We start from the raw sequence: 24,403 nt of genomic DNA, 5'->3' as shown, positions 1-24,403 counted from the left end.
GAGAGTGACCAAAAGGACATTCTTAGAATGGGTAGTCAAGCCAAAGCAAGGACTATCAATAACAGAGCTACTTAGAGAATTTGAGCGGCGCTATGCACAACTCACTAGGACAGAAAGGGCCACACTAGATGCAGAGAAGACAGATCTTTTCTTACAAGCTGCAGGTAAAGAGTTTCAAGAAAATTTGGAGGTTCTTCTTGAAGATAAAGATGCTGAGCAAGGACTAAAGACCGACTGGAATGAGGTTGAAGGTGCTGTCTCACTGCTTGCCAAACGACAAAGAAGAAGGGACAAGATGGTAGTAAACACTACAAGTCCTTCTACCTCAACTTCTGACAAAATGGTAAAGCCTACTTTTATCGCTCCTAAGTTTGATGAGTCCATGCTAGATAAGCTTGTGAAGGGAATGCGTGACTTGAAGGTGAAGTTTGCAAAGCTTGAAGAAAAAGGCCAACCATCAGGGCCACTTCCTAGGCAAAGACAACAGCCCAAAGAAGGGTTTGTTAATAGATGTATTTGGTGTGATAGTACAGACCATGTAAGAAGGGATTGTGATGATTTTAGTGATGCTTTGTCAAAAGATGTTGTCTTTTTTAAGGATGGTAAAATCCACTTAAGAGAGACAGGTCTACCCTTGAGAACTAACTTTGAGAAGAGGGGAATACAAACCTTAGTTGAAGATATGGCAACCAAGCATGCCACCTCTTCAGTTGAGGCAGCTACTTATGGAGTACAAATTGAACATTTTTGTGATGAAGAGGTGAGTGACCATCATGGTCAAATTTGGCCAAATGTCATGCAATTAGCTAGAAAGGGAAAGCTTACAAAAGAGATTCTACATGAAGCAGGTGATTGCATACGTCTAGAAACAGGATGGAATGATCCGGTGGACTCATTGTCAGTGCATGCCTACATTACAAAATGCCAACAAAATGAGGCGATTGTAGAAGAGAAGCGCAGACGTGAGAATGCTGATGAAGGACCATCAAAAAGAGCTTCTAGAGGTAGAGGAAGAAGCGACTCAATGCCTTCTCAAACACCCTCAACACAAGGAGCATCTCCACCTGAAGTACTCATGGAGGAGTCTACAACAAGAAAGACGAAAGAGCTAACGAAAGGTAAAACAAAAGGCACAACTTATAAACTACAATCTGATATTGAGATTGCTACAAATTTAAAGAAAGTCTTGGAGGAAAGGATCTTGAATAGCAAGATTGAGTTTACTCTGGGAGAAGTTCTTGGCATTGCAAAGCGTGAATTCCATGAGGAGATCATTGACATCATCAAGAGGAAAAGACAAACCCTTGCTTAAGTTTCTCGTCCACAGGTTGAAGGGGAAACCTCAAAGACACAAGGGATGCAACTGCAAAATAAGGAGAATGATGGAGCTGTGGTAGGATGCTACCAATCTAGTGGGAGAGTGAAGCAAGTACATTTCTCAAATGATGATGAAGAAGTTGAAGATATTCCTAGGAGTTACTATTCACGAAGTCATTGGGCAAGGACTACTACAGAAACTTTGGTCAAGGTAGGTGATCTTGAAGAGCCATTTGTTGCCTTGATTGACCATGGTTTAGAAATAAACATAATGTCAAAGAGTCTCTACAACAAGTGCAAATGGCCGATGGACACAAATCATGACTGGATGGTAAAAGTGGCAAACAATTCATTCGGTGAATTGTATGCAGCATGTCCAGGTGTGAAGGTAACAATAGGTGATGTAAAGATTGACCAAAACTTCTTTGTACAGGATACATCTTCATATCATCTCATCCTTGGACAGCCCTACATTGTGGGAGTTCGAACAAAAACAAAGGTAATGGATGATGGTTCAGCATATGCTAGGATACGTAGCAAAGATGGTAAATGAGCTGTCCAATTTCTCACAGTTTGTGTGAACCATGAAAGAAATCATGACAACCTCAGAGAACATCCTCTACCAAAGGTGAGCAAAGAGTTTCATGATCATAGAGAAATGATGGGTTTTGGCCAAGTACCATTGTAAAGCGGGATTGCAGTGGTACAGAAAGAAAAAGGGTCTCGCCTGATCCAAAAATAGGTGAAGCGTTTTCAACGAGCTCCTTGGTAACAAAGAATGGATCAGTATGTTTTACAAAACTTGAAGATTTGAAGAGATGTGAGAGGCAATATGTGCATAATGTACAAATAGGCATGAAAAAGAGTGGGTTGCTAGAGCCTACTAAAAATGTTTTGGGTTTGTGTGAACAAGTTTCTTTTGTAGATACTGTGGGTGAGCTTGATACTATAATGGGGTCTAATTTGCATCTTGAAAATGAAGTTGTGGAAGTTTGCTCTATGGAAATGTATCAAGTAATAGAAGCATTTAAAGAAAGCCAAACAGTTGGCCCAGAAGTCCATGTTGAAACTAAATACAAGAGTGTAGCAAAGAAGGTGAAACCAGTAGCTTCACCCTTACCACCCAACAACAGGGAAAAGATTGAGCAGGCTTCTTTACAACCAAGTTTGAGGAATCCTAAAAAGATTGGGCATACCTTCACAAAGGAGTCTTTTCAAGACTTGCAGATTGGTCGCAAGGAGTTTCTAACACCGGAGGAGACAAAGTGCTTCAAAGAAATGCTTTCAAAGCATGGTAAGGCTTTTGCATTTGAGCCACATGAGATAGGATGTGTTGATCCTTCTATTGTAGCTCCTATGGTAATTTTCACAATACCTCATGTGCCTTGGAATCTGCGGCCTATTCCGGTTCCAAAGGCTCATTTGCCAAAGTTAGTAGAGCTACTGAATGAGAAAATCAAAATGGGAATCTTGGAGCCTTCTTGTGCTCCATACTCAAACAGGTGGTTCACAGTTCCGAAAAAGAATGGTTCTCTACGCTTCATCCAAGATATGCAACCAGTGAACAAGGTGACAATTAGAAATCTAGGTACAGGTCCAATTGTGGATGAGTTTGCAGAGGCATTTGCAGGGAGAGCAATCTACTCAATGGGGGATCTCTACTCAGGGTATGATCAATTTCAGCTTGCAATCGAAAGCAGAGACTTGACAACCACGAGGACACCTTTGGGTTTGGTAAGGATGTGTACCTTGCCACAGGGAGCAACCAACTCGGTTGCACATATGATGAATGGGATGAATAAGGTCTTACGTGACTTTATTCCTCAAATCACAATGCTTTTCATTGATGATTTGCCTATCAAAGGATGTGAAGAAAGTGACAAAGATAAAGCTTTGGATCTCAAGGGATGTCGCAAGTTTGTGGTAAATCACATAAATGATTGTGATAAAATTTTGTCTAGGTTGGAAGAAGTGAATCTTACATTGTCAGGGAAAAAGTCTATGTTTGATGTCAATGAAGTGCTTATTGTGGGGCACATGTGCGGGCCATATGGTAGGAAACCTTGTCCAACAAAGGTAGATGCCATCCAAAGAATGAAAGAAACATGCACTAGCATCACTGAGGTTAGAAGGTTTCTGGGAGCATGTGTCTTCTATGTTATTTGGATTCCACATTATGCAAATGTAGCTGATCCTCTTTGTCAGCTGCTTAGAAAGAATCAGAAGTTTAAATGGACAGAAGCACATGTAAAATCCATGAAAAAGCTAAAGGAGTTGCTCAAGTCAGCAACAACTTTGAGAAAGGTAGACTATGAGTGTCAAAGGCCAGTAATTGTGACAGTAGACACCAGTCCTACAGGGATTGGATGGGCAATAGGACAAGATCACAAAGAAGGACACAGGTATGTGGTAAGATTTGGAGCAAAGGTGCTAAGTGCTCGCCAAAGAAACTATCCACAGATAAAGAGAGAGTTATGGGATATGGTTACAGCCTTGAAAAGTGGGAAAGAGTACCTAATTGGTGCATGTGTGGTTGTAGAAACAGATTGTCTACCACTTCTTGGGATGATTACAAGCTGCTCAACTCCAGACATTGCTATGTTGCGGTGGATTGCCTACATTAAGTCCTTAAATCCTGAGTTTAAGCACATTGCAGGTAAAGACAATACAGTGGCAGATATGTTATCAAGGGCAAGGTATGAAGATGAGTCACAAATGATTGATGAGAGAGATGATGTAGGTACAAAGTTCTATTCTATCTCTCATGTCAAAGGTAACAATGTCTGCATGAATAATTCACTTGAATTGTTCTTGAAAGATCTTTATGAAGGTGATTGGCTTTCTATTGGAAGCTACTTGAGTACTCTAACAAAACAGGATGATTGGTCTGAACAAGAATTCAAGAGGATACGCAGGAAAGCATATGGGTACTTTTTGAGGGATGATTACTTGTGGAAGCATCCTAAACAAAAGGGTGCTACACCACAACGGGTTATATGTAAAAAAGAGACTCAAGTAAAGCTCATGCAAGAGTTTCATGAGAGTCTATGGATTGGACACAGGGGTGTGGGGGCAACCTTCTCCAAGTTGAAAGAAAAATACTGGTGGAAGGGTATGTATAAAGATGTATCTCAATTTGTAGAGTCATGTGTAACTTGTCAAATGTATTCAAATGTCCGATATCGTGATGGATTGCACCCTACATATCCACTAGCCATGCACTATAAATGGGTTGTGGATCTAGTCACAATGCCTCTAGGACTCTGGCAGATGAGATACTTGGTTCTTGCACGAGAGGACCTAACTAACCAGGTTGAAGGAAGAGCAGTAAGAGCTAAAACCACAGAAGCTGTGTGCAAATTCCTTCTTGATGAGGTGATTTGCCGTTATGGTTGTGGGAAAAATCACTGCAGATAGAGGTGAACTGGATGCCGAAGAAGCAAGGGAGTTCTTTTCTAGATTAGGAATCAAGCTTTCTCTTACTACAGCTTACAACCCTGAAGGCAATGGAAAGAGTGAAAGAGGGCATCCTCCTATCATCAAAGCTTTGGCCAAGGCTTGCGAAGGAAGAGTTGGTGAGTGGCCAAAATTGTTACTATATGCTTTATGGGCTGATCGTACAACACATAGCTCAGTAACTGGCTACATGCCTGCGGAGCTAATGTATGGTCAAAAGCCAGTGATGCTGATTGAAGATACAATTCCAACATGGAATGTACTACCTTGGCAAGAGGGGCTTAGCAGGGAAGATCTCCTCGCACTGCGTATAAGGCAGCTAGAGAGAAGACCTAGAAACATTGAAGCTGCAAAAGAACGACTAAAAAATGCAAGGTTGAAAAACAAGGAATACTTTGATAAGCGACATCGACTCAACAGCAAAGCAATGACAAAGGTGACTGGGTTTTGGTGTATGATAGTAGCCTTGATAACCAGCACACAGTCATGCGTAAGTTTTCAAAAAGATGGTTTGGACCGTACGTTGTAATGCATGTGCATGAAAATGCTACTTACAGCTTGTCTGAACTAGATGGTATAGACGTAAAGATTTCCATTGCAAAAAAAAGGATCAAAATGTTTAAGAGAAGAGGAGACAATGATCCAGAAGATGTTGATGAGGACGAAGAGCAAACCACAGGTAAAGATCAAAGTGAAGATGAAGCTTTGGAATTATCAAGTGAAGAAGAAAGCAAGGAAGATGTATAAGAGGATTGATCTTACAAAGAAATAATGTGGCACATACCGAAGGATGTGCAGGTTTAGAGGGGCTGGATGTCGTGCTGTGACACGTACATAGTGGGAACGCATGCTACAAGATCTATCTTGTAACTTTTTAGACACATAATTATCTTTCCTATAATGTACATATGCATATTTAAGTATAATAATAAGCCTTCTATCTCATCCTATTATTTTTCTCAAGGGTAACCTATCCTTACTTTACCATCAGAAAATACTATGGAAAAAGCATCAATAGCTCAGCCTCTTTAACTTGGGGCAAAAAACATTGATTCTTTATTTCTACTATCTCATTATCATCTCACACCCTAGCTAGATCCTATATCTAGGGTAAACTCCAATATATATATTCTATGTATTTTTTATACTTTTCTTATATTTCTTTTTAAATAGCTACTAGGAGAAAAATCAAATCCTAGTGGAACACTAGGTGGCATGATTTCAAAGATACACTTATTTTCATGCATTATTGTAAGCATGATTACAAAACTTTGTCAAGGAGCAATGTCATGCTTTCATATGGCATGAGGTGTCCTTTGGAATTAAATGAAAGTCTAGGCTAAGGGGACCACAGGAAGACTTCTGCTGCCAGAAATGGACCCTATTTTGATGAATTTTTTACACAAGGTTCCAATCCGAATCAGAAAATAATTTTAAAATGAAAATCGATACCTAATGAGCTGAAGTTTTTGCCCATATTTTTACTTTTTTATTTGGAGCCACGGTTGAGGAGATATGATCAAAATACTGGACCCCAGTCTGCCCACATCATGCGGAGACCACTCATTTCCAACTTTTCCAATTCCTATTCACACGGGCTCCTCTCTTCTTGTGTAAACCCTTGGGGGTTCCCTTCACCTATAAAAGGGAACCTCTTCTTCCTTGAAAAGGAACTCAAGCATTCAAACCATTGATGAGAGGAATTCTTGAGGGAGTGAGTAGTAATGCCTAATTGTACTTAGCCATTAACATAAGCCTAAGCCTACACTTTCTCCTAGAGGAAGACTAGCCATCCTTGCATGCTATCCTTGGAAGATCAACTCTAATCAAAGAAGGGCGTGGACTTGGCGTATCAATCAAAGTTGAATTCTCCCCTCTTCTTCTCTCTCCATCAATAATGGTACCGAAGGGTTTGTCAAGTAAGATGTGTTCTACATTGATGTTTTCTTGATTTCTTGTTGCTTTCATTTTCATCTCTAATACAAAATATATATGTATGTATCTAATCTCATCTCCTTAACCAAACCTATCTCTCTCACTCTTAGTAATTCATCCTCTCTACAAATTTTAGGTTCTCCTTGCTACAGGTACATCTCTCCCCGCAGTATCCTTATTGCCTACGGGCAAGAATGGAGCTTGGGAGGGAAACTTCTCATCTCTTCACTTCTCTCATATCTACATTTTTCTCATATCTACGTTTCTCACATATTATCCTAGATGAATAACCCACATGATGATCATTTCTATCGCTTTCACTCTGTACGATCTATTAGAATTAACGTATGGATTAGCCGTAAAATACACTTCCAACAACGTATAGTGTTTCTCTTTGGCCCAGAAAGGCTTAATGAAATACTTCTATCACCGGATCCCATCATACTACCTCTCATAGACTATAACTTTTCTTTTGACATAAGCGTAGTTATCTTGCTATGAACCAAGAGGATTTGTACACACAATTAATCCCAATCACTAGACAAAATATATATATTATTGTAAGCACAAAACTACAATTCCAAAGAACAATTTGTAGCCTATTTGGTCAGCCAAGATTGAATGCCATTAACTCATCTATTAACCCTTTCATATTACCCATGATACGATATGACCATAGCCTTGATGTTTTCATCTTCGTATTGTTTTGACATTCTCTTTTGTGTTCTTTCTTTGTGTGTGTGAGTACAAGAGAGAAAGAGTGAGTCTTCTTTGATTGCACTTCTTTCCAAGCCCTAGTCTTCATGGCATCTATGGTTTAACTCCTTCATATAGTTTTTGTTGAGTTCTCTCACAAACTCTCACAGCCATAAACCCGGTGCTTTCCTGGCAAGACCGCAAATTTCTCGACAACGCGCTGCCCCTCCCCAGCTGTGGCAATTCGCGGCACTGCCGCTGCTGCAACCCCACCCGCCGCTGCCATCCGCAGCCGGCCCCCCTGTTGCGCCGCTCCCGCCATTGCCCCCGCCCGTTGCTGCTCGCGCTCTCACAGTAGCCGTCTCCACCCGCTGCCTCCCCCTCCCTTGGCCCGCCAGCTTTTTTCTCCTCACTGTTACATCCTGCACATCGGTACTCTCAGCATTGACTCCATTTTGGAGCAGTGCCTGGCGTGTCAAGTAGCAGATTCCGCCCGCCATCCTCTTCTTACGCCACAGCAGTAGACACAGATGGAGGCTCCAACTTCGCCACAGAGGGACTCGCCTGAATCCCCCTAGCCCGACCCCGCTGCGTCCACCATTCGACTTGCTCTTTCGCCGACAGAGCAAGCGAGCCTTGCCGCAGAGGTAGAGCGCTTGCAAAGACTTCGGTCATTTACAAGGTTCTCGACACCCGACCTAGAAGAGGAGAGCTGCGAGACCTTCTCCAGGCCCGCCTTCTCGCAGAGGTGGGCAAGATCCTGGATGTCCAGATTCTCGGACTGGGGAACTACCAGATCGAGTTTGAGACTTCCGAGATGGCCTCCAAGGTCATAGCTATGAGTCCACTTGCCATCCGAGCATCACGCGACCACTTTCGACAGTGGCGACATGGTTTTGACCCGACTTCGGATGCGCTAGTCGAGGAGGCAGACATCCCCATCTCAGTCTGCTTTCCGGGTTTACGGAGGGAGTACCTTCCACTTCTCTCCAGGATTGGTTCCGCCATCGGGACAGTCCTGGAGACACCTCGTACGGCAGCATCAGTAGCTGCCAAGGCGGCTGGCATCCCTTCAGTTCGAGTTTTAGTCAGAGATACCCACACGCTCCCGAAGGTCATCCTTCTACCTCGGGTGAGTGGGGGTTGGTTTAGACGGAGTGTGGAGTACTCGGGTCTCCCGAACCAGTGCTTCATTTGCAGACAGATGGGCCACCTTGCGAAGGCCTGTCCACGGAGGAGGCCACGACCTGCACCTCAGCCTCAGCCTCAGCCTCAGCCCCAGCCTGCCAAGGCTGGGCCACAGCCACAGCTAGCGGCACAGCGCACAGATTCAGAGCCACCCTCTGAGCCTGGGGCTCCAACGGAGGAGGGGTGGCAGCAGGCCCGTGGCCGTAGACCAGGGACCACAGCGACAGTCTGGCACTCAGAGTGGCCCTCGGGTGCCTACTCAGCAGCAGTGGGTTCCCACGGGGAACCGCTTTGGTCCTCTTGAGCAGGAGAAGCCCCCTACACCAGCATCCACCTCCGCTTCACCCTCGCCAACCGCCCCTCCTTCAGAGTTCCCCTCCTCCTCCTCATCCCCCCCTCCCCCCCCCACCTTCTGCTCCCGTCCACTCCCCACCTCGCCCCCCTGCCTCTGTCACCCCACCCCGCTTCTCTTCTCCTCCGCCCCCCCGCCCCCCCCTCAGCTCCTTCTCCCCCTCCTCCTGCTTCAATACCACAGTCGACTCAGGAGACTGGTCCCTCGCCGGCGGCTAGGAGATCTCTTAGCAGCGCTTTTGCCACGAGTCACCTAGCGAGAGAGGGTCAGCCTTTCTTGCGGCCCCCTCTGCAGATTCAGACATCTTCCCTTGCAGCTATCCCTCGGGGTCTGACGAGCATTGACCTCCGACGCCGTTGGGATTTCTTCGATTACGGGTTCACTCGCTTTCTCGGCGATTCCGCAGCAGACCACGAGGCAACCTACTTCAGGGTCCATGCTTTGTTCCTCGCCGCTAGGGAGACAAAGGCCTTGGACTCAGCAGTTGGTTTCTCTTTCCTCCTCTGTGGTAGGACCGAGACAGAGTGGTTCCTCGACTCAGTGGTGGGATGGTTGCATACGCAGGTTCTCGAGTTCTCTCACCACATGGGAGAACTTGGAGTTACATATTTGCTACAGACTTTGTGGCCACTGGCCAAGTTTGCGGTGACACCCCCAGATTTAGCAGGATGTAGGCACATTGTGGTGTACTTTTTTGCTGATACGCAGTGTTTGCCTTGCTATGTATACATTCATGAGGACTCCTGGACAGAGGAGGTTGCTTTACGCACGGCTTGCTCTGCTTGGGCTTGGGCCAAGCACTCACTGCAGTCTCGCCTATCTAGAGGACGCTCGGATGCGGATTACTCCCCATCCAAGCCAGCCTCGAAGATAGCCCGTCTTGTTGCTGCGGTAGCATCTGTTCTCTCTCGTTCCCCATGAGGATCGTCTCGTGGAACGTGTAGGGACTAGGTGGGCCCCAGTTTCAACGACAGCGGGGCCGATTGCGTCAGGAGCTTCAGCGTTGCCTTGTGGGAGGAGAGATTGATCTCCTTATGCTTCACGAGCACCATTTGTCTGAGAGCCACATTCGGCGATGTGGTCAGATTTTGCGTGGACGTTATGATACCTTTTGGTCAGCTGCTTTTGGACCTGGAGGCATCCACGGAGGGGTATGTATGACTATTGCGGACTCATTGTAGCAGGCCATTGTGGACAGAGGGATTATTGTGCTAGGCAGGGCTCAGTGGATCACTATGCAAGTTCAGGGTGGTCTCGTGGGCTTCCTGAACATCTATGCGCCTAATGTGGCGAGTGCTCGTGCAGAGTTTTGGTCACAAATTGTTGAGTCCTTACCACAGGTTGACCACTGGTGTGTAGGAGGGGACTTCAACATGTTGGAGGATCCTTCTAACAGGATCGGAGGCAGCCATGCTACTGTGCATGGAGTCGAGTTGGCAGCTTGGGAGAGGTTGTGTATGACTTTGAGGGTCTCGGATACATGGCAGCATTCTGGCTTTGTCAGGCCTCCAGAGAGTCTTGCCTTCTCTAGATCGGACCGCAGAGTGGGAGGAGTGAATCTATCGCGGATAGATCGCTTCTACACTAGTGACCACTTCAGTGACCTGGGGGGGATCCGTGGGCATCCTGGCAGGGACTTCCTTCTCGGACCATGCACCAGTGATCCTCACAGTGGCACACAGGCAAAGGAGTGGGAGCACGATGCTTCGCATCCCGGAGCGGGTCTTGTTGGACTCAGCACTCAGAGAGAGGGTAGATGCTCTCTGGACAGAGGGCATGGACAGCCAGCAGGCTCTGCCTGCAGACAGAGTGGCCTTAGGCCTAGCTCAGCTTAGCCACTTTTTTCTCCAGGAGTCTCTGGCTCGACGGGTTGCAGCGAGAGAGGAGGAGCAGCGTCTCAGACGAGGCATTGCTTCACTACAGAGGATGCAGGAGCAGCATCCAGACAGTCCATGGTTGGAGGAGCAGTTACAGCAGGCTCGACAGGAGCTTGCTTGCACAGAGGAGAGGCGTCATGAGTTTGCCTTTCACCGACAGGCATCTCAGTGGACTCAGGTGGGTGACAGAGTTACAGGTGCCTTTTTTAAGACAGTGGGACCTCGGCACTCACATGCCAAGGTCAATCAGTTGAGGAGACCCGATGGGCCAGTTGCTTGTGAGCCCGAGGATATGCGTACAGTTGCTACTGACTTTTACCGTGAGTTACTGTCGGCTGAGCCCCAGTCAGAGCGACAGGATGCATGTAGGGAGCAAGTTTGGGCACAGATGCCTTGTCTTGTTACTGAGGAGATGCGCCAGAGGCTAGAGATGCCTCTTCAGCTTGAGGAGCTGCACACGGCTCTTAGGGCCCTCCCTCGTGGTAGCTGTCCCGGTGAGGATGGGCTGACTCCTAGCTTCTTCTTGGAGTACTGGGACCTGCTTGGCCCAGATCTTTGTAGTGCCTTTCAGTACATTCTGCACACAGGAGTGATGCCGGATAGCATGAGTGAGGGCCTGATTTACCTTATTCCAAAGGAGGGTGGCTCCTTGGATGAGATTCGACAGTGGCGCCCCATCACCATCCTCAACTCAGCCTACAAAATTCTTGCCAAGGCTCTGAGTTTGAGGATTCAGCCACTTTTGGAGAGCCTTATACATGGGACTCAGACAGGTTTTGTCAAGGAACGCAGTATCCTTGACAACATCTTCACTTTTTGGGAGGCTTCTGCCCTTGCACGGCTCCGTGGGGAGGACCTTGTGATTCTTCTTCTCGATTTTGAGAAGGCATACGACAGAGTCGACTGGGACTTTCTAGAGGGCACGCTACGCAGGATGGGCTTCTCAGATGCTTGGATCAGAGGGGTGTCAGCTTTGTACAGACAGGCTCACAGTCAGGTGCTTTTGGCAGGAGGTAGAGGTGAGCGCTTCATGCTCACACGATCGGTCAAACAAGGTTTTCCTCTTGCCCCTTTTCTCTTTCTGTTCTATGCGGAAGAGATAAGCAGATTTGTGGTGTCACAGCAGGTTGGTCTGCGAGGCTTAGCACTCCCTATACGGGGAGATGAGCTTCTGGACGCTGAGTTTGCCGACGACTGAGCCTTGTACTTAGAGGGCCAGGAGGCCAATCTACACAGATGTGAGCAGGCTTTCGAGACCTTCTACTGTGCATCGGGCGCATTGATCAACTGGAGAAAGACAGTGGCTTTCTCGGTTGGCAGTGCTCCTGTGCTAGATTGGATGCCAAGAGAGGGTTTCACGTGGATACCTCCAGGGACTACAGTTCGGTACTTGGGTTGTCAGGTTGGTTTGGACTTGTCCCCCAAGCAGCAGACTGCTCCTCTTCTCCTGTCCATCAGGAGAAAGCTGCTACATTGGAGTTCAGCACGACTTTCGCTGGCTGGTAGAGTAGTAGTTGTCAACCAGGTGTTGTTGGCAACTATGTGGTACATCACTTCTTGCTGGATCTTCTCGAGTTCTTGTATCAGCCAGGTAGAGAGGCTGATCAGGAACTTCCTTTGGTCAGGTCGCGATACTCAGATTGCCCGAGCCAAGGTGGCTGGTCGGTCATCACACTTCCTTGTTCTCACAGAGGGCTTGGGATCATTGATCTTGTACAGCATAGCAGAGCCCTTCTTGGGAAGTTTGTCGTCAGAGGACTTGTTCCAGGCGAGGAGCCCTGGAAGGAATTCTTGTTGCAAAGGCTTCGTGCCAGGGTGCCTCAGTCAGGAGGCCCTTGGCAACCTTCGACCAGATGGATCTTTACAGAGTTGTGCCGAGTTGGTTTGAGCAGGAGACTGAAGGACAGATTCGCTGTGAGTTTGCTTCGATCTTGGGAGCTCTTACGGCGTGGCCTAGAGCAGAGACAGTCGACGTGCACGGAGGAGCGCCTACGGCAGCCCCTCGTCTGGAACCCCATGGTTAGCACTCAGAGAGGCCACTTGGTTGGGAGTCGGCCTCGTTTCTTGGGATCCCATGGCGACAGGTCCAGCGCGTTCTCTAGGTGACTGGCTAGAGTTCACAGGTTTGTCAGAGGAGGTACAGGCTGTCCAGCTACAGGGCATGAGACAGTCGACGTGCACGGAGGAGCGCCTACGGCAGCCCCTCGTCTGGAACCCCATGGTTAGCACTCAGAGAGGCCACTTGGTTGGGAGTCGGCCTCGTTTCTTGGGATCCCATGGCGACAGGTCCAGCGCGTTCTCTAGGTGACTGGGTAGAGTTCACAGGTTTGTCAGAGGAGGTACAGGCTGTCCAGCTACAGGGCATGAGAGGGATGCAGAGCATGTGTCAGGACATCTCAGAGTCAGTTCCAGCTGAGTGGCTCACGCCTCTCGAGCCAGTAGCACCCCGGTGGATGGGAGCCTTCACACGACTGAAGGTTCTCATTTCAGTCAGGGCTTGCTCAGAGACTGTCCCAGCCTTGTTCTTCGAGCTTCAGGGTGGGGGACGATTACAGCAAGTTGCAGTAGAGGCCCCGCACGTAGCAGAGTGCTGTTTCCAGAGGATCCGAGTTGTGGGCATCTGTGGGAGGACTTGCGTCATAGACCCTGACCCACCAGCGCTTGAGACTGGACATTGGAGGCTATGGGCTTGGGAGTGTTGTCCACTAGCACGAGTACAGTGGGATCCTGGTGAGTGGCTATGGAGGGACCCCTTCTCTTCTGCAGACCGCCCAGGAGTCCCCTTCTTTCAGTACACTGTTCGGCTTGGACGTCATATACTTGCAGCACAGAGAGAGGCCCGCCCCGCTGCAGCACGTCATTGGCAGGAGGAGGGCCTCACAGTCGAGTTCTTGGCAGCTTTTTGGCAGAGGCTGTGGGACTCCAGACAGCCGAGGCGCGTCACTTTGTTCCAGTGGCAGGTTGCACACAGAGCCACAGCAATAGGGAGTTGGCTTGTGCATAGTGGTCTCTCGGCCGCATGTGCAGCCTGTGACCAGTTGGTGGAGACTCAGCGTCACTGTCTGTGGGACTGTCCCTCGGCCCAACAGGTGTGGCTACGTGTTCTTCGGCTGATGCCTGCCCTCTCCACGACTCGACAGTACACTTGGGGGGCAACGGCTTGGTCCACCCTCACGGGCCCAGCAGTTCAGTTTGAGATATCTTCCACCAGCAGGATGATAGTGATACAGGGGGGGCGACCTACACTCCAGCCTGCTACAGAGCTTACTCCACAGGAGTGGTGCAGTGAGAGAGAGGAGTGTTGGGAGCTCATCAGCGGCCTAGCTCTTTGGTTCATCTAACGGGCCCGCTGTTTTCGCATCTTTGAGGCTCGTCCTGTGCCACCAGCAGAGACTGTTCGTGACTTTTGGCTAGAGCTGATCCATACTCTCAGAGGACAGCTTGAGGGACTACATGGCAGCTCCGACCGCATGCGGGAGCGCCGCGAGGCTTTTCTTGGACTCTGGCGCCCTGGGCCTTTCTACACCATAGTCCAGGGGGTGCTCAAATGGCACTACTGTCCACCTGTGTGGCTCTTCCCTCCTCCCATCTCTTGATTTAGCCTCATTGTATGTATGCTGTTTTTTCATTGGGAGAGTCTCCCCATCATGCTTGTTGTAGCCCTCTCTCGCAGAGGTGGATGTAGCCCTATGGGCAGTTTTCATTAACTAATAGAAGGATCTATTTCTCGGAAAAAAAATCAAATGTTAATGGAGGAGTTTATGCTCCTTACAAGGTTTAACCTGCCTTAATCCAGGTGCTAATTAAGAAAATCAAGCTTCACTAATGATGATAAAGTCTGGTCCGATGAAACAATACCAAATAAGCTCTTTTGCCTTAATTGATCTGCCAGAAACTGCCTTGATCTGCTTCGTTTTCCTTCTGCTGCTTCAAGGTTGAAGAGAGTCGATTTTTCTTCCGCTATGGCTATGAAAGCTTCGGCTTACAATGGCCTTAGGAGTTCCGATTTGGCTTAAGGTTATCGGCTTGAGGATTATGGCTTAGGTTTAAGGCTTAAGATGTTCGGCTTAGGATTGCGGCTTAGATTTATGGCTTAAGATGTTCGGCTTAGGATTATGGCTTAGATGAATGAGAAGAAGAAAGAGGATCAAGGAGATTTGGAATAAGTCGATTCTCAAGCTTGGTTTAAAGAGCTCGAAATCTCTGATGGCTAAGAGATTCGAGGAGGTTTGGCTTAAGCGCTTATGATTATGTTGGCTAATGAGATCCAAGGAGAGTATAAGCGGCTTATGGAAGCTTGGTTTAGAGAGCTTAAGGTCTCTGGCTCTCTTCCTCGGAGAGAAGAAGATGAATGAAAAAGAGAGAGCCAAAAAAACAACCGCCTCCTCTTTTTTATAGGTTGCATTGACTTGCCTTGCTAAAAATGGCAAACCCATTAGCGATGTCGCTAATGGGTAGCCCCCCTAGCTGATGTGGCAACGGCTATGACGACCTGCTCAAAACCCGACCCCGCTGGTGCCGAAACGAAGCGCAATGGCCTGCGCGTCATTTTTCACGAGTCGTCGTTTCGCACAATGAGCTCATCAAGATCAGGCAAGGCATTGGTTGAGAAGGCACGCCTAAGAAAGAAGAAGGGAGAGGAGAGGCTTTTTTTTTCCAAAGCTTAGTATGCGATACTATGGACCTTTCCAGATCTCTAAAATGATAAATGATATCTCCTTCCGACTGAAACTGCCTGATACTTGGAGGATTCACAATGCATTTCATGTGTCTCTTGAAACCTTTTAAAGGTGATGTGCCCTTGAGCTTCAAGAATACTGACAGTTGACAGTATTCTGTTGGATGACTTTATGAAATGGAATTCCTGATTATGATACTCATTTGTTCTTGACTTCTTTTAAGTGCAGGAACTGATAGACGAAATGACTGCAGCATTTGATCTGATTGATCTCGAATAGACACGGTTGCAATAGGGGTTAGTCAATCGGACATCGATGAGGTCCCGATTGGATCTAGATGCGATTGCTAGCTATATTGCCGATAAATCAAGATCCAAATGAATGTTGAATGTCATGTGATGTCCTGTGATGTCGTGTGATGTGACTGTCGATTGGTACATGTGCTAGATGTGTGCCCCTAGTACGTAGGTACTAACAGTCAGTGTCTGCTAAGACGGTTTATGGCTTCTGTCTGTTTTGAAGGCGTAATCGAGGGCAATTACAATGCTTTCAAGAGGGAGGTATGTCACAAAGTGATGACGTGTCTGTTCGAGAGCATGCGGGAAACCCTAACCTTGACTGCTGCTGAAAACCCTAATTCTGGAAACCCTAACCCTAAAATCTGCAAAAAAAACCCTAACCCTAACCCTAAGAACTATCATAAACCCTAACCCTAGGGCAGCGCTGATCTGATGACGTGGCACCGTACGGCCCTACCCGCTTTTTGCAACGTAATATACGAAAAAAAAGGGCCAGCTTTTGGCGGCAGCTTTTCTCTACGCAAGTATGAAAAAGAGAAAGAGAAAGAGAATACTTTGCTTTATGCTTTTGATTTGAAGCTTTTGGGGCTCTGCTTTTGGCAACCCTTGTAAACAATAAATAAGCGGTTTGGGCACACACTTTGCAGAGCATCTAGACGCAGAGTCTGAGAGTAAAACCCTAACCACTCTCTTGTACTTTGAACATTGATTAATACATAAAGAAATACCGGAAGGGGCGCCAGTCTTTGGGGCCAATATCTCTAGGCACGAAACTCCGCCGGGCCAATGCAAATCTATTGCAAACTGTGAACTATTTTGAAGTGGTTATTTGGTGCTGTCGTGATTGATTCTTGACTTGGAGTGTCCAAGTCTGTTACAACATGCAAAATACACTCGACCGCATACCTTGGTTATGCATGTTGACATTGAGAAGGCATTTGATATTGTTCTTTGGGATTACTTCGAGGCATAAACAATGAGTCATCCGCATAAGCCAACCCAATAAAGGTATGACTCGAGCGTCGCTGCAAACCATGAAGACGATCAACAGAGGTCAAATGATCAAGATACATCAACAGGGGGTGAGTAGCAATAGCATACAACAAAGCACTCAAGGGGCAGTCTTGCCTAACCGGAGAGCCAAGAGGCCAAGATTCTGTCAATATACTACGAGCATATAAGAAATAGACTGCATTGGCCAATTTAGAAACGAATCTTAAACACCTCATCGTGGCAGCAATTAAGTCCCATTGGAGAGTGTCAAAAGCCTTTTCAATATCAACTTGCATAACAAGCACATGTTACTAGGTGTATTTTGCATACTCCATGCCAATCATGACATTAGCCAAATTGTCCATGATCTAGTGACATGGGATGCAACCATATTGAGCCTGATGAAAACCTGTAAGCAGGTGATCTTTAATGCAGTTCACCAACAACTCAATATCTTGTAAACCACAAGCATCAAAGTAATTGGCCGCCACTGAGAGAATTGCTCGCAAAGTGCTGCTTAGGTAACAATTTAAGAAAACCCTCTTTCCAAGATAATGGCAAATCTTGTTTCTCCCATGCCGCATTTCACATGAAAAGCAAGGGTTGTTTGAGAGCCTCCCAAAAAGAAAGGAAAAATTCCACAATAAGCCCATCCCAGCCAGAGAGATCGCCTACGGCCCAATGAAGTACGTAATTCAGAATCAGGAAAAATTCCACAATAAGCCCATCCCAGCCAGGAGATCGCCAATGGCCCAATGCAAGTATGTAATTCAGAATCAATAAATGGATCCTCAAGGCATTGTGCATCTTGCGGAGAGATGATTGGATGAACATAAGAAAGCAACAATTGACGCGCTTGACAAGCAAGTGAAGATGTCTGAGCAGCAAACACCTGACGATAATGTGAGACCGTGGCATCAGCAAGTTCCTATTTTGAAGAAGTCCAAGCACCCGAAGGAAGCATAACACGCTTAATTTCTTGTGAGACCCTTGTATGATGCAGATGCTTTAAAAATTGCTTCAAAGCGCAACCTTTATCCATAAAAGCCTGTTGGTGGATACGCGCCTGCCAGTTAGCAATTTTCCACTTTCATTATGTTGAATTCACACAAAGCTTCCCACAACTCCGACATTTCAGAGTCACACAAAGACCACGAATTACTTAATACTTGCAGTCGTTGACAAGCCAGTCACGCAAGATCGGCATCCCCCCGAGTGCAATGCATGTAATGCGTGCCATAGTCGTGAATAACACATTGTACCCTCATGATAAAGTGATACAAGGTAGCATCAAGACAAGATGCATGTGGGCAAGCAAAGGGGGAATTATATCAGCAATCACGTCTCGAAAGACCTCATGAGTGAGGTAAGCATTGTTAATATGTAGCACACATTCCCGAGAAAGAGGCCGATCACAAAGAGACTGCCCAAAGTACAAAGTCAACAAAACAAGGCAATGATCCAATGACTACTAGGTGTATCCATTCTCATATCACATACAAAATCATCATACTGTTGTGAATTAAGCAAATGCCAATGATCCAACCTTGAGCAATAAGAAGAGTGAGCAACATGCTGAAAGGTAAATCCACAAGCAATTGGATGCAAATACCGCCATAAATCAATCATATGTGCAGAAGCAAAGAGAAGATCCCATTCTTGCCTTTCTGCAAGCAACGTGTGCGAATTGCGAATTGCCTGTGGTACTATCATTCGTATCAAGGTATTATTAAAGTCGCCACAGAGGAATGCATTGGAGATCCATGGGTGAGAAGAGACGTCTTGCCATAAGGTGGCCCCTTGCCCAGAGGCTGTATATACCTCCAAATTCAATTACCTGACCGTTCAGCAAGCATTGTACAGCCATCCAACGGCCACGCAGATCGTTACACACTAGAATGGACCAAAGCTCATAATGAACACGCATCAATAAACCCAAATAATCGTGCAAGCCAACATACGCGATCCAATAACCCGCAAAATAAGAACACTGACCAGCAAACTCATGCTGATTATGTTCTTGCGAAACAGCTATGTTTGCCCTACATACATAGTGTCAGGTTAGTCACCGTTTTGGCAAGGTTACATAACCCACGCACATTGTATGAGATGCATTTGATGCGATTATAAATAGGGAATCATATATACAAGAGGCAAAAGAACATAGAATCAAGTAGAAGTGCCCATAGACACATCTCCATCCACCATATCCATACCAGAACAATGCACGAAACATGTCCACAGGGTTCGCATGAGAGGTGGAAGGCTCACCAAGAAGTACATCTTTGTAGGAGTGCATCGCTTTTTCCCATACGTCAGTGCGATTGTCATTGCATGGAAGTTGCTTAAACGATGCATTCTTATTAGCATTAAGAGAGGGAATATAATTACGAGAGGAGAGGGGTGCAAATCTTCACTGTCATTTTAGGCACCACCCACGTGTTGGCAATGGGCATCACTACACCCAACATTTTTTCCTTTCACAGCATTCCCATTCCCACGATCAGAGACAGAGGAGTCTTGTTTTTCCTTTTTTCCACATTGGGAGCCACCTTAGTAGTAGAGGCTCCATTCTGCTTAGCTTCACCGATAGATTTGCCTATACGGACAAGGGTAGACGAAGGAACTACTAAAAGAGAGGGCTGCAAAACTAGTTCTAGACATTCAAATTGCATGTGACCGAATTTCCCGCATCGAAAGCAAGAATTTGCAAATTTGCCCCATTTAAGTATAAAAGGACACTAAGACACTTGCCTACCCATGGGTCTCGCGAATCAACCATAATTCTTCACGGGTTTCTTTGTCCGTATCCCAAAGAATGCAAAACCTATTCGTGTTAGCATCCAATTTCGGGGGGCAAATCACCTTACCAAGTTGTGCAGCCAACAACAGTAAAAAAATGCTGCCACGTACGAGGGAAATCAACAATTTCCACCCACACCGTGCATTTGTGACGGATAAGACTCCAATAATCTTTAGTGAGTGCCCTCGGCAGAACATGAGTCATCTACGTACTGAAAAAAAGTGGAGACATCTCCAACAAAAAGTTTCTGACTTTAGTATCAACCAATAAGACTTCATAGATTCCACGGGCACCAAAATAAACGCCACGGACAGCCTAACGCTTGAGAAGTAAATCAAGCCATTGTCCGACATTCTACACAGTAGGCATTTTGCTTAAGAAAAACAAGATGACTGCATTCATGGAATACTGTGCAACTAGATCCATAAGGTCCTACACGAGAATACGGATTCAAGAGCAGGTGCCTGACCATTCCAAGCCTTTCGGGCCTCTTCGCAGTCCTCGTACAAACAGGTTTTGATTTCAGAGGCGACCTCCAAAGAATTATCCATAGCTTTTCGACGTTTGAACATGCACAGAAACTCTAACATGCAGTAGCAAAACCCCAACTAAAGAACAAGCCTAGCGAAACGTACACTGCAAAAAACTATGCTTTCATTTTCGTCTGCTTCAAACTATGTACAGAAACCCCAATAGCATATATATAAACCACAAAGGGCATACATCTGCAATCAAGCACAACCTTGATACCCTCTACCGAAACGAAGGCTATAGCAGAAGACAGCTATATACAAAGAACTGAGCACGGTCGCGTTGAAACTTTCTCGCAAAACTGCCATAGACGAGTCATGTTGAGGCTTGCGCACGAAACTAGAGCACCGCGCAAAGGGTACAGCAGGGGCAAGTCGTAGGCTGGGCTTTCGGCAGTGCGCTGAGGTTGACGACGCACAGGGAAGGCTTTTGCGCACAACAGAATCTCGTCTCTTGTCTCACACACCGTCACAAAGTGATGACATGGCATGCCCAACTAGAAGAGAAATGGCCGAGTGGACAAGAGAAACTAAGCCAACCAACTAAAAGAACTTATGAAACACCGGTCGTGGGACCCAAAACCCTAAAAAGACCGAAAGCATGAACTTTTGAAAATTTTCGTAAAATGCAATGACATGCTGACGTGGCAATTTGTATGGATGATGACATGGCAGGGCTATACGGATTTTCCACATTTTGCGTTGCTATTCTGACGTGGCAAGCTGTACAGATTCTCGTATATTATGCTAGCAACTTTTGCAAATTCCAACGCTACCTTTTGAGAGCCAGAGCTTTTGGGGTTTAATGCTTTTTGAAGTTTGAACTAATTGTTTTTGGGACTCTGCTTTTGGGCATCCCTTGTAAGTTTAAAAGAGCCCTTGGGCCTCTCACTCTGCAGAGAATCTAGCCACAGAGTCTGAGAGCAAAGGCCCCTCGGCAGTTGTGCCTTGATATGAGCAATAATAAAGAAATACCGAAAGGGGCGCCAGTCTTTGGGGCCAATGCTTCTGGGTATTGAACTCCACCGTGCCGTGTCGCCTCTCTCTCTCTCTCTTGAAGTTCAATGATTTTGAACTTCCTGTTCGTACGTTGCTATTGATTTCTCGCTTGGAGTGTCCAAGCCTGTAACACACACACAAATATGCGTATACACACACACACACACACACACACATATATATATACATGCGTGTATAGAGAGAGACACATACAGATACCTCCGTATGTGTGTAGGTGCATGTACGTATGTATATGGAGAGAGAGAGAGAGAGTCCTTGTTGAGCTTACACAAAATCTGTAAGTTTGTCACGTGGCTTTTAAGCTGGCCCCCCTGGAAGTGCAATTCTGGCCAGTTGAGGCACTAGGCGGGAAGAGTGCACACTGCATATGGTATAAGCGTTGCAGATGAAAGGTGCAGTACAATACAGGAAATGCACCTGGTGATGGCTCTAGTAAACAAGACACACAAAGCATCCCCATTTATGAGGTTTAAAGTAGTCAGAACCACTCACCTCTACCAAAAAGATATTGCAAGAGGACACTTCCTCCAAATACTTGTTCTCGACAGCATCTAGATAAAGGACGTCAGAAAACCCATGTTTCTTGGCATTGAGTTGTGTCTTCAATACCTGCAAAATATGAAATAGCCTGTATGCTCATAGCCTTAATATAACCTGCTAATAAAAAGGAAACCACAAGTAGTTGCAGAGAGTTTGGAGGCCTTAATACCGGGTAAACTAACTACAAACAACTGCCATTAACCAGTGACAAATCTTACCGATGCATAGTTTCCAACAGTTTTAACTCCTCCTGTCCCACCAGGTGCTGCCCGATGGTACGTATTCTCAACTTTCAAATGAATAGGTGCCAGCCCTTCCTGAAAACAGAAATTGAATAAATGCAATGCCCACAATAATTGAAGTAATAAGATCTATAAATGCAATGCCTCAATACCCCAAGGAACAAAACCTTTCAGATACTGCAAAATATATAATAATAAGTACCTCACTTTTGTTCCAAATGCAGCCAAATCCTTATCAACTCATAATCATAGAAAATCATGTGCGCAACATGTGCAATATTGAAGACTAACTGACATAACTATGTGGCATATGAAAAAAGACGCCTCAAACTCACCTTGAAATAATTGCCCACTGGAGCTACAAAAATTACAAAAGTATACTCAGGGGCAGGTGCCAGGCCAAGAACCGCACCAGATCCCATGAGTATAGGACGGATATAAAGAGACCCCTTCCCTGGAGGAGGAATCTGCGAAACATCAAGAAATACTGAGTGTGCAACTTACACCTAAAAAGAGTGACGGACTAGTATTCTCGTCAATGCACACAACCCACCCATCGTTTATTGGCTAGCACAGTTTGCTTCACTGCCTGGACGAAGAGGTTAACAGGTAGTGTTGGCATACACAAACGATCTGCACCAACTATCATTCGCATGGCATTTTCCTCGGGCCTAAAAAGCAGCACGCGATCATCCTCAGTTTTGTACGCCTTCAGACCTTCGAAGATTCCCTGTTAAAATGGTTGGAGCCTGATAAACAAACTCAGGATATGCACCCAGTAGCTCAGAATTTCAGAGCAGATTTGAAGCCGAGTTGCTTACAGACCTGTCCATAATTCAATATACCAGCTGAAGGGCTTAGCTTCAAAGGACCAAAAGGTTCTAATTCTCCTTTATTCCATTCACCGTCCGGGCCACATTTCGAAACATATATGAAATCAGTTTCATGGTATCCAAAACCCAGATTGTCCCAATCAATTTCTAAACTTGACTTAATCTCACTGCTCACATAAAACAACAAAAATGAGCTATAATGGGTACATCTGATAAGGTGACAAGGACAAACCAGCATTTCAACAAAACAAAAAGGAAGCACTAAAAGCTTGCAAAGAGTAATCAACCATGAACATACCTATGAAATAAAGCATACCTAACCGTCAAAGATATTGGTTTACAAAATCTCAAAATATGTCAATCTGACCTTCCCTCTAGAACATAGATATGTATTAACTTGGGTGATGAAATACAGGAGATTGGTGTGCCTAAATGGAAGGAAACCTTTTACATGACTACAAATAACACAACAGTCCACAGTTTGATGATTTATCTTGCCACATTGGTGTTCCAGTGACCTCACGATGTATGTGCACCTTCTATGCTGTTGTCTCGTGGTTGGCCAGATTTGTTGACAAACGTTGGATGTTGTCCGTACACAAAGAAGCCCATATTGTCCACATGATACGCACATTCCACACCATTATCATACAGGTAATTGATCACAACAATCTATAGGGAAGAATATCCCCAAGCAGCCCAACCTTGTCCTACTTGGTCTTTTTACTGCCTTCAGGTTGGTTTCCCACAATTGAGATTTTTGCCGCACAAGTTCCTTGCAAACTTTGATTTGGCTGTTTTCTTCGTTATCTGCCTCCATTGTTGAACTACTTGCACCTACACCTTATGCATGTGCTTCCATATTTGGCCATGCTCAGAAAACTCCGGTTAGAAGCAACTTTGTGATAACAGCTAGAAATGAGCACGGGTGCAGTGAAGACTAGTTCACTAGGTAGAAAATTCTGTGTAAGGAATGGCGTGAACGAGGAAAACATGTTGCACGTACTTGGGAAGCGTTACAGCTGCGACATCAGCTCGAGCGCAAAAGGCAGCTTGTTGATTGATGAAGAATGTCCTGCGCAGAGGCCTCTGAAAACATCAAACAAAAAAGTCAGCGTGGACATGCAGAGACGTAGAAGTAATGGCAGAGCTTACGACAAACCTGACTAGAGCGAGCCTGGAGAGAATGGGAATGAAATCCACGGTAAGATGGGTATGAGCCAAGCCTGCATTTAGTAGAGGAAAAGTCTGGGTTCGAAGAGGATGCTACTAGCTGATCGAAGGAAAGAGATGCCATAGCCACCCTCTCTCTGCGCGAGGTCAATTCAATGCCCGATAATGGAGGGAGGGAGAGACGTCCGCGCTTTGCAATTTCTTGCTTGGCACTCTAGTGTCTTCCCTTTGGGTTTCCCAATGTGTTGCGTTGATGCGTTGGTCCGGACAGATTGCACGGTAGCTTCTATTGAAGAGCACTAAACTTTCATGAGTGTGTGAATGCAAAAGGAACCCCATGGTGGTGAGATTTTGATGTAGAGGTTGTTCTAACGTGCTGTGTCATGGAGTGTTAAGTATCTATATCTATACTAAGGATAACGGGGGAGGGAATTCCGGTTCCCTCTCACTGCCATGTGTCAGAAGCTCCT

At 46.0% G+C, this 24,403-nt stretch overlaps 1 protein-coding gene across 1 annotated transcript in view; it reads right to left on the bottom strand.

The window, feature by feature from the left end:
- LOC147460602 (branched-chain-amino-acid aminotransferase 5, chloroplastic-like) overlaps nucleotides 1-24,153 on the bottom strand; it is a 42,297-nt gene extending 18,144 nt beyond the window's left edge. The window contains exons 1-7 of the mRNA XM_086508078.1: nucleotides 23,923-24,153; nucleotides 23,767-23,849; nucleotides 22,753-22,927; nucleotides 22,481-22,657; nucleotides 22,263-22,394; nucleotides 21,904-22,002; nucleotides 21,638-21,754 (exon numbers count right to left, since the gene is read on the bottom strand). Coding sequence (XP_086364204.1) covers nucleotides 21,638-21,754; nucleotides 21,904-22,002; nucleotides 22,263-22,394; nucleotides 22,481-22,657; nucleotides 22,753-22,927; nucleotides 23,767-23,849; nucleotides 23,923-24,057 — 918 coding nt within the window. The 5' untranslated portion in view covers nucleotides 24,058-24,153. The remainder of the gene's footprint in view (nucleotides 1-21,637; nucleotides 21,755-21,903; nucleotides 22,003-22,262; nucleotides 22,395-22,480; nucleotides 22,658-22,752; nucleotides 22,928-23,766; nucleotides 23,850-23,922) is intronic.
- Nucleotides 24,154-24,403: the final 250 nt, after the last annotated feature.

Source organism: Adiantum capillus-veneris, chromosome 3 (assembly GCF_014529385.1).
Source record: "Adiantum capillus-veneris isolate H3 chromosome 3, ASM1452938v2, whole genome shotgun sequence".
NCBI lineage: Eukaryota > Viridiplantae > Streptophyta > Polypodiopsida > Polypodiales > Pteridaceae > Adiantum > Adiantum capillus-veneris.
Note: the sequence above shows the minus strand (reverse complement) of the source record. Positions and strands in the feature narration are given on the sequence as shown.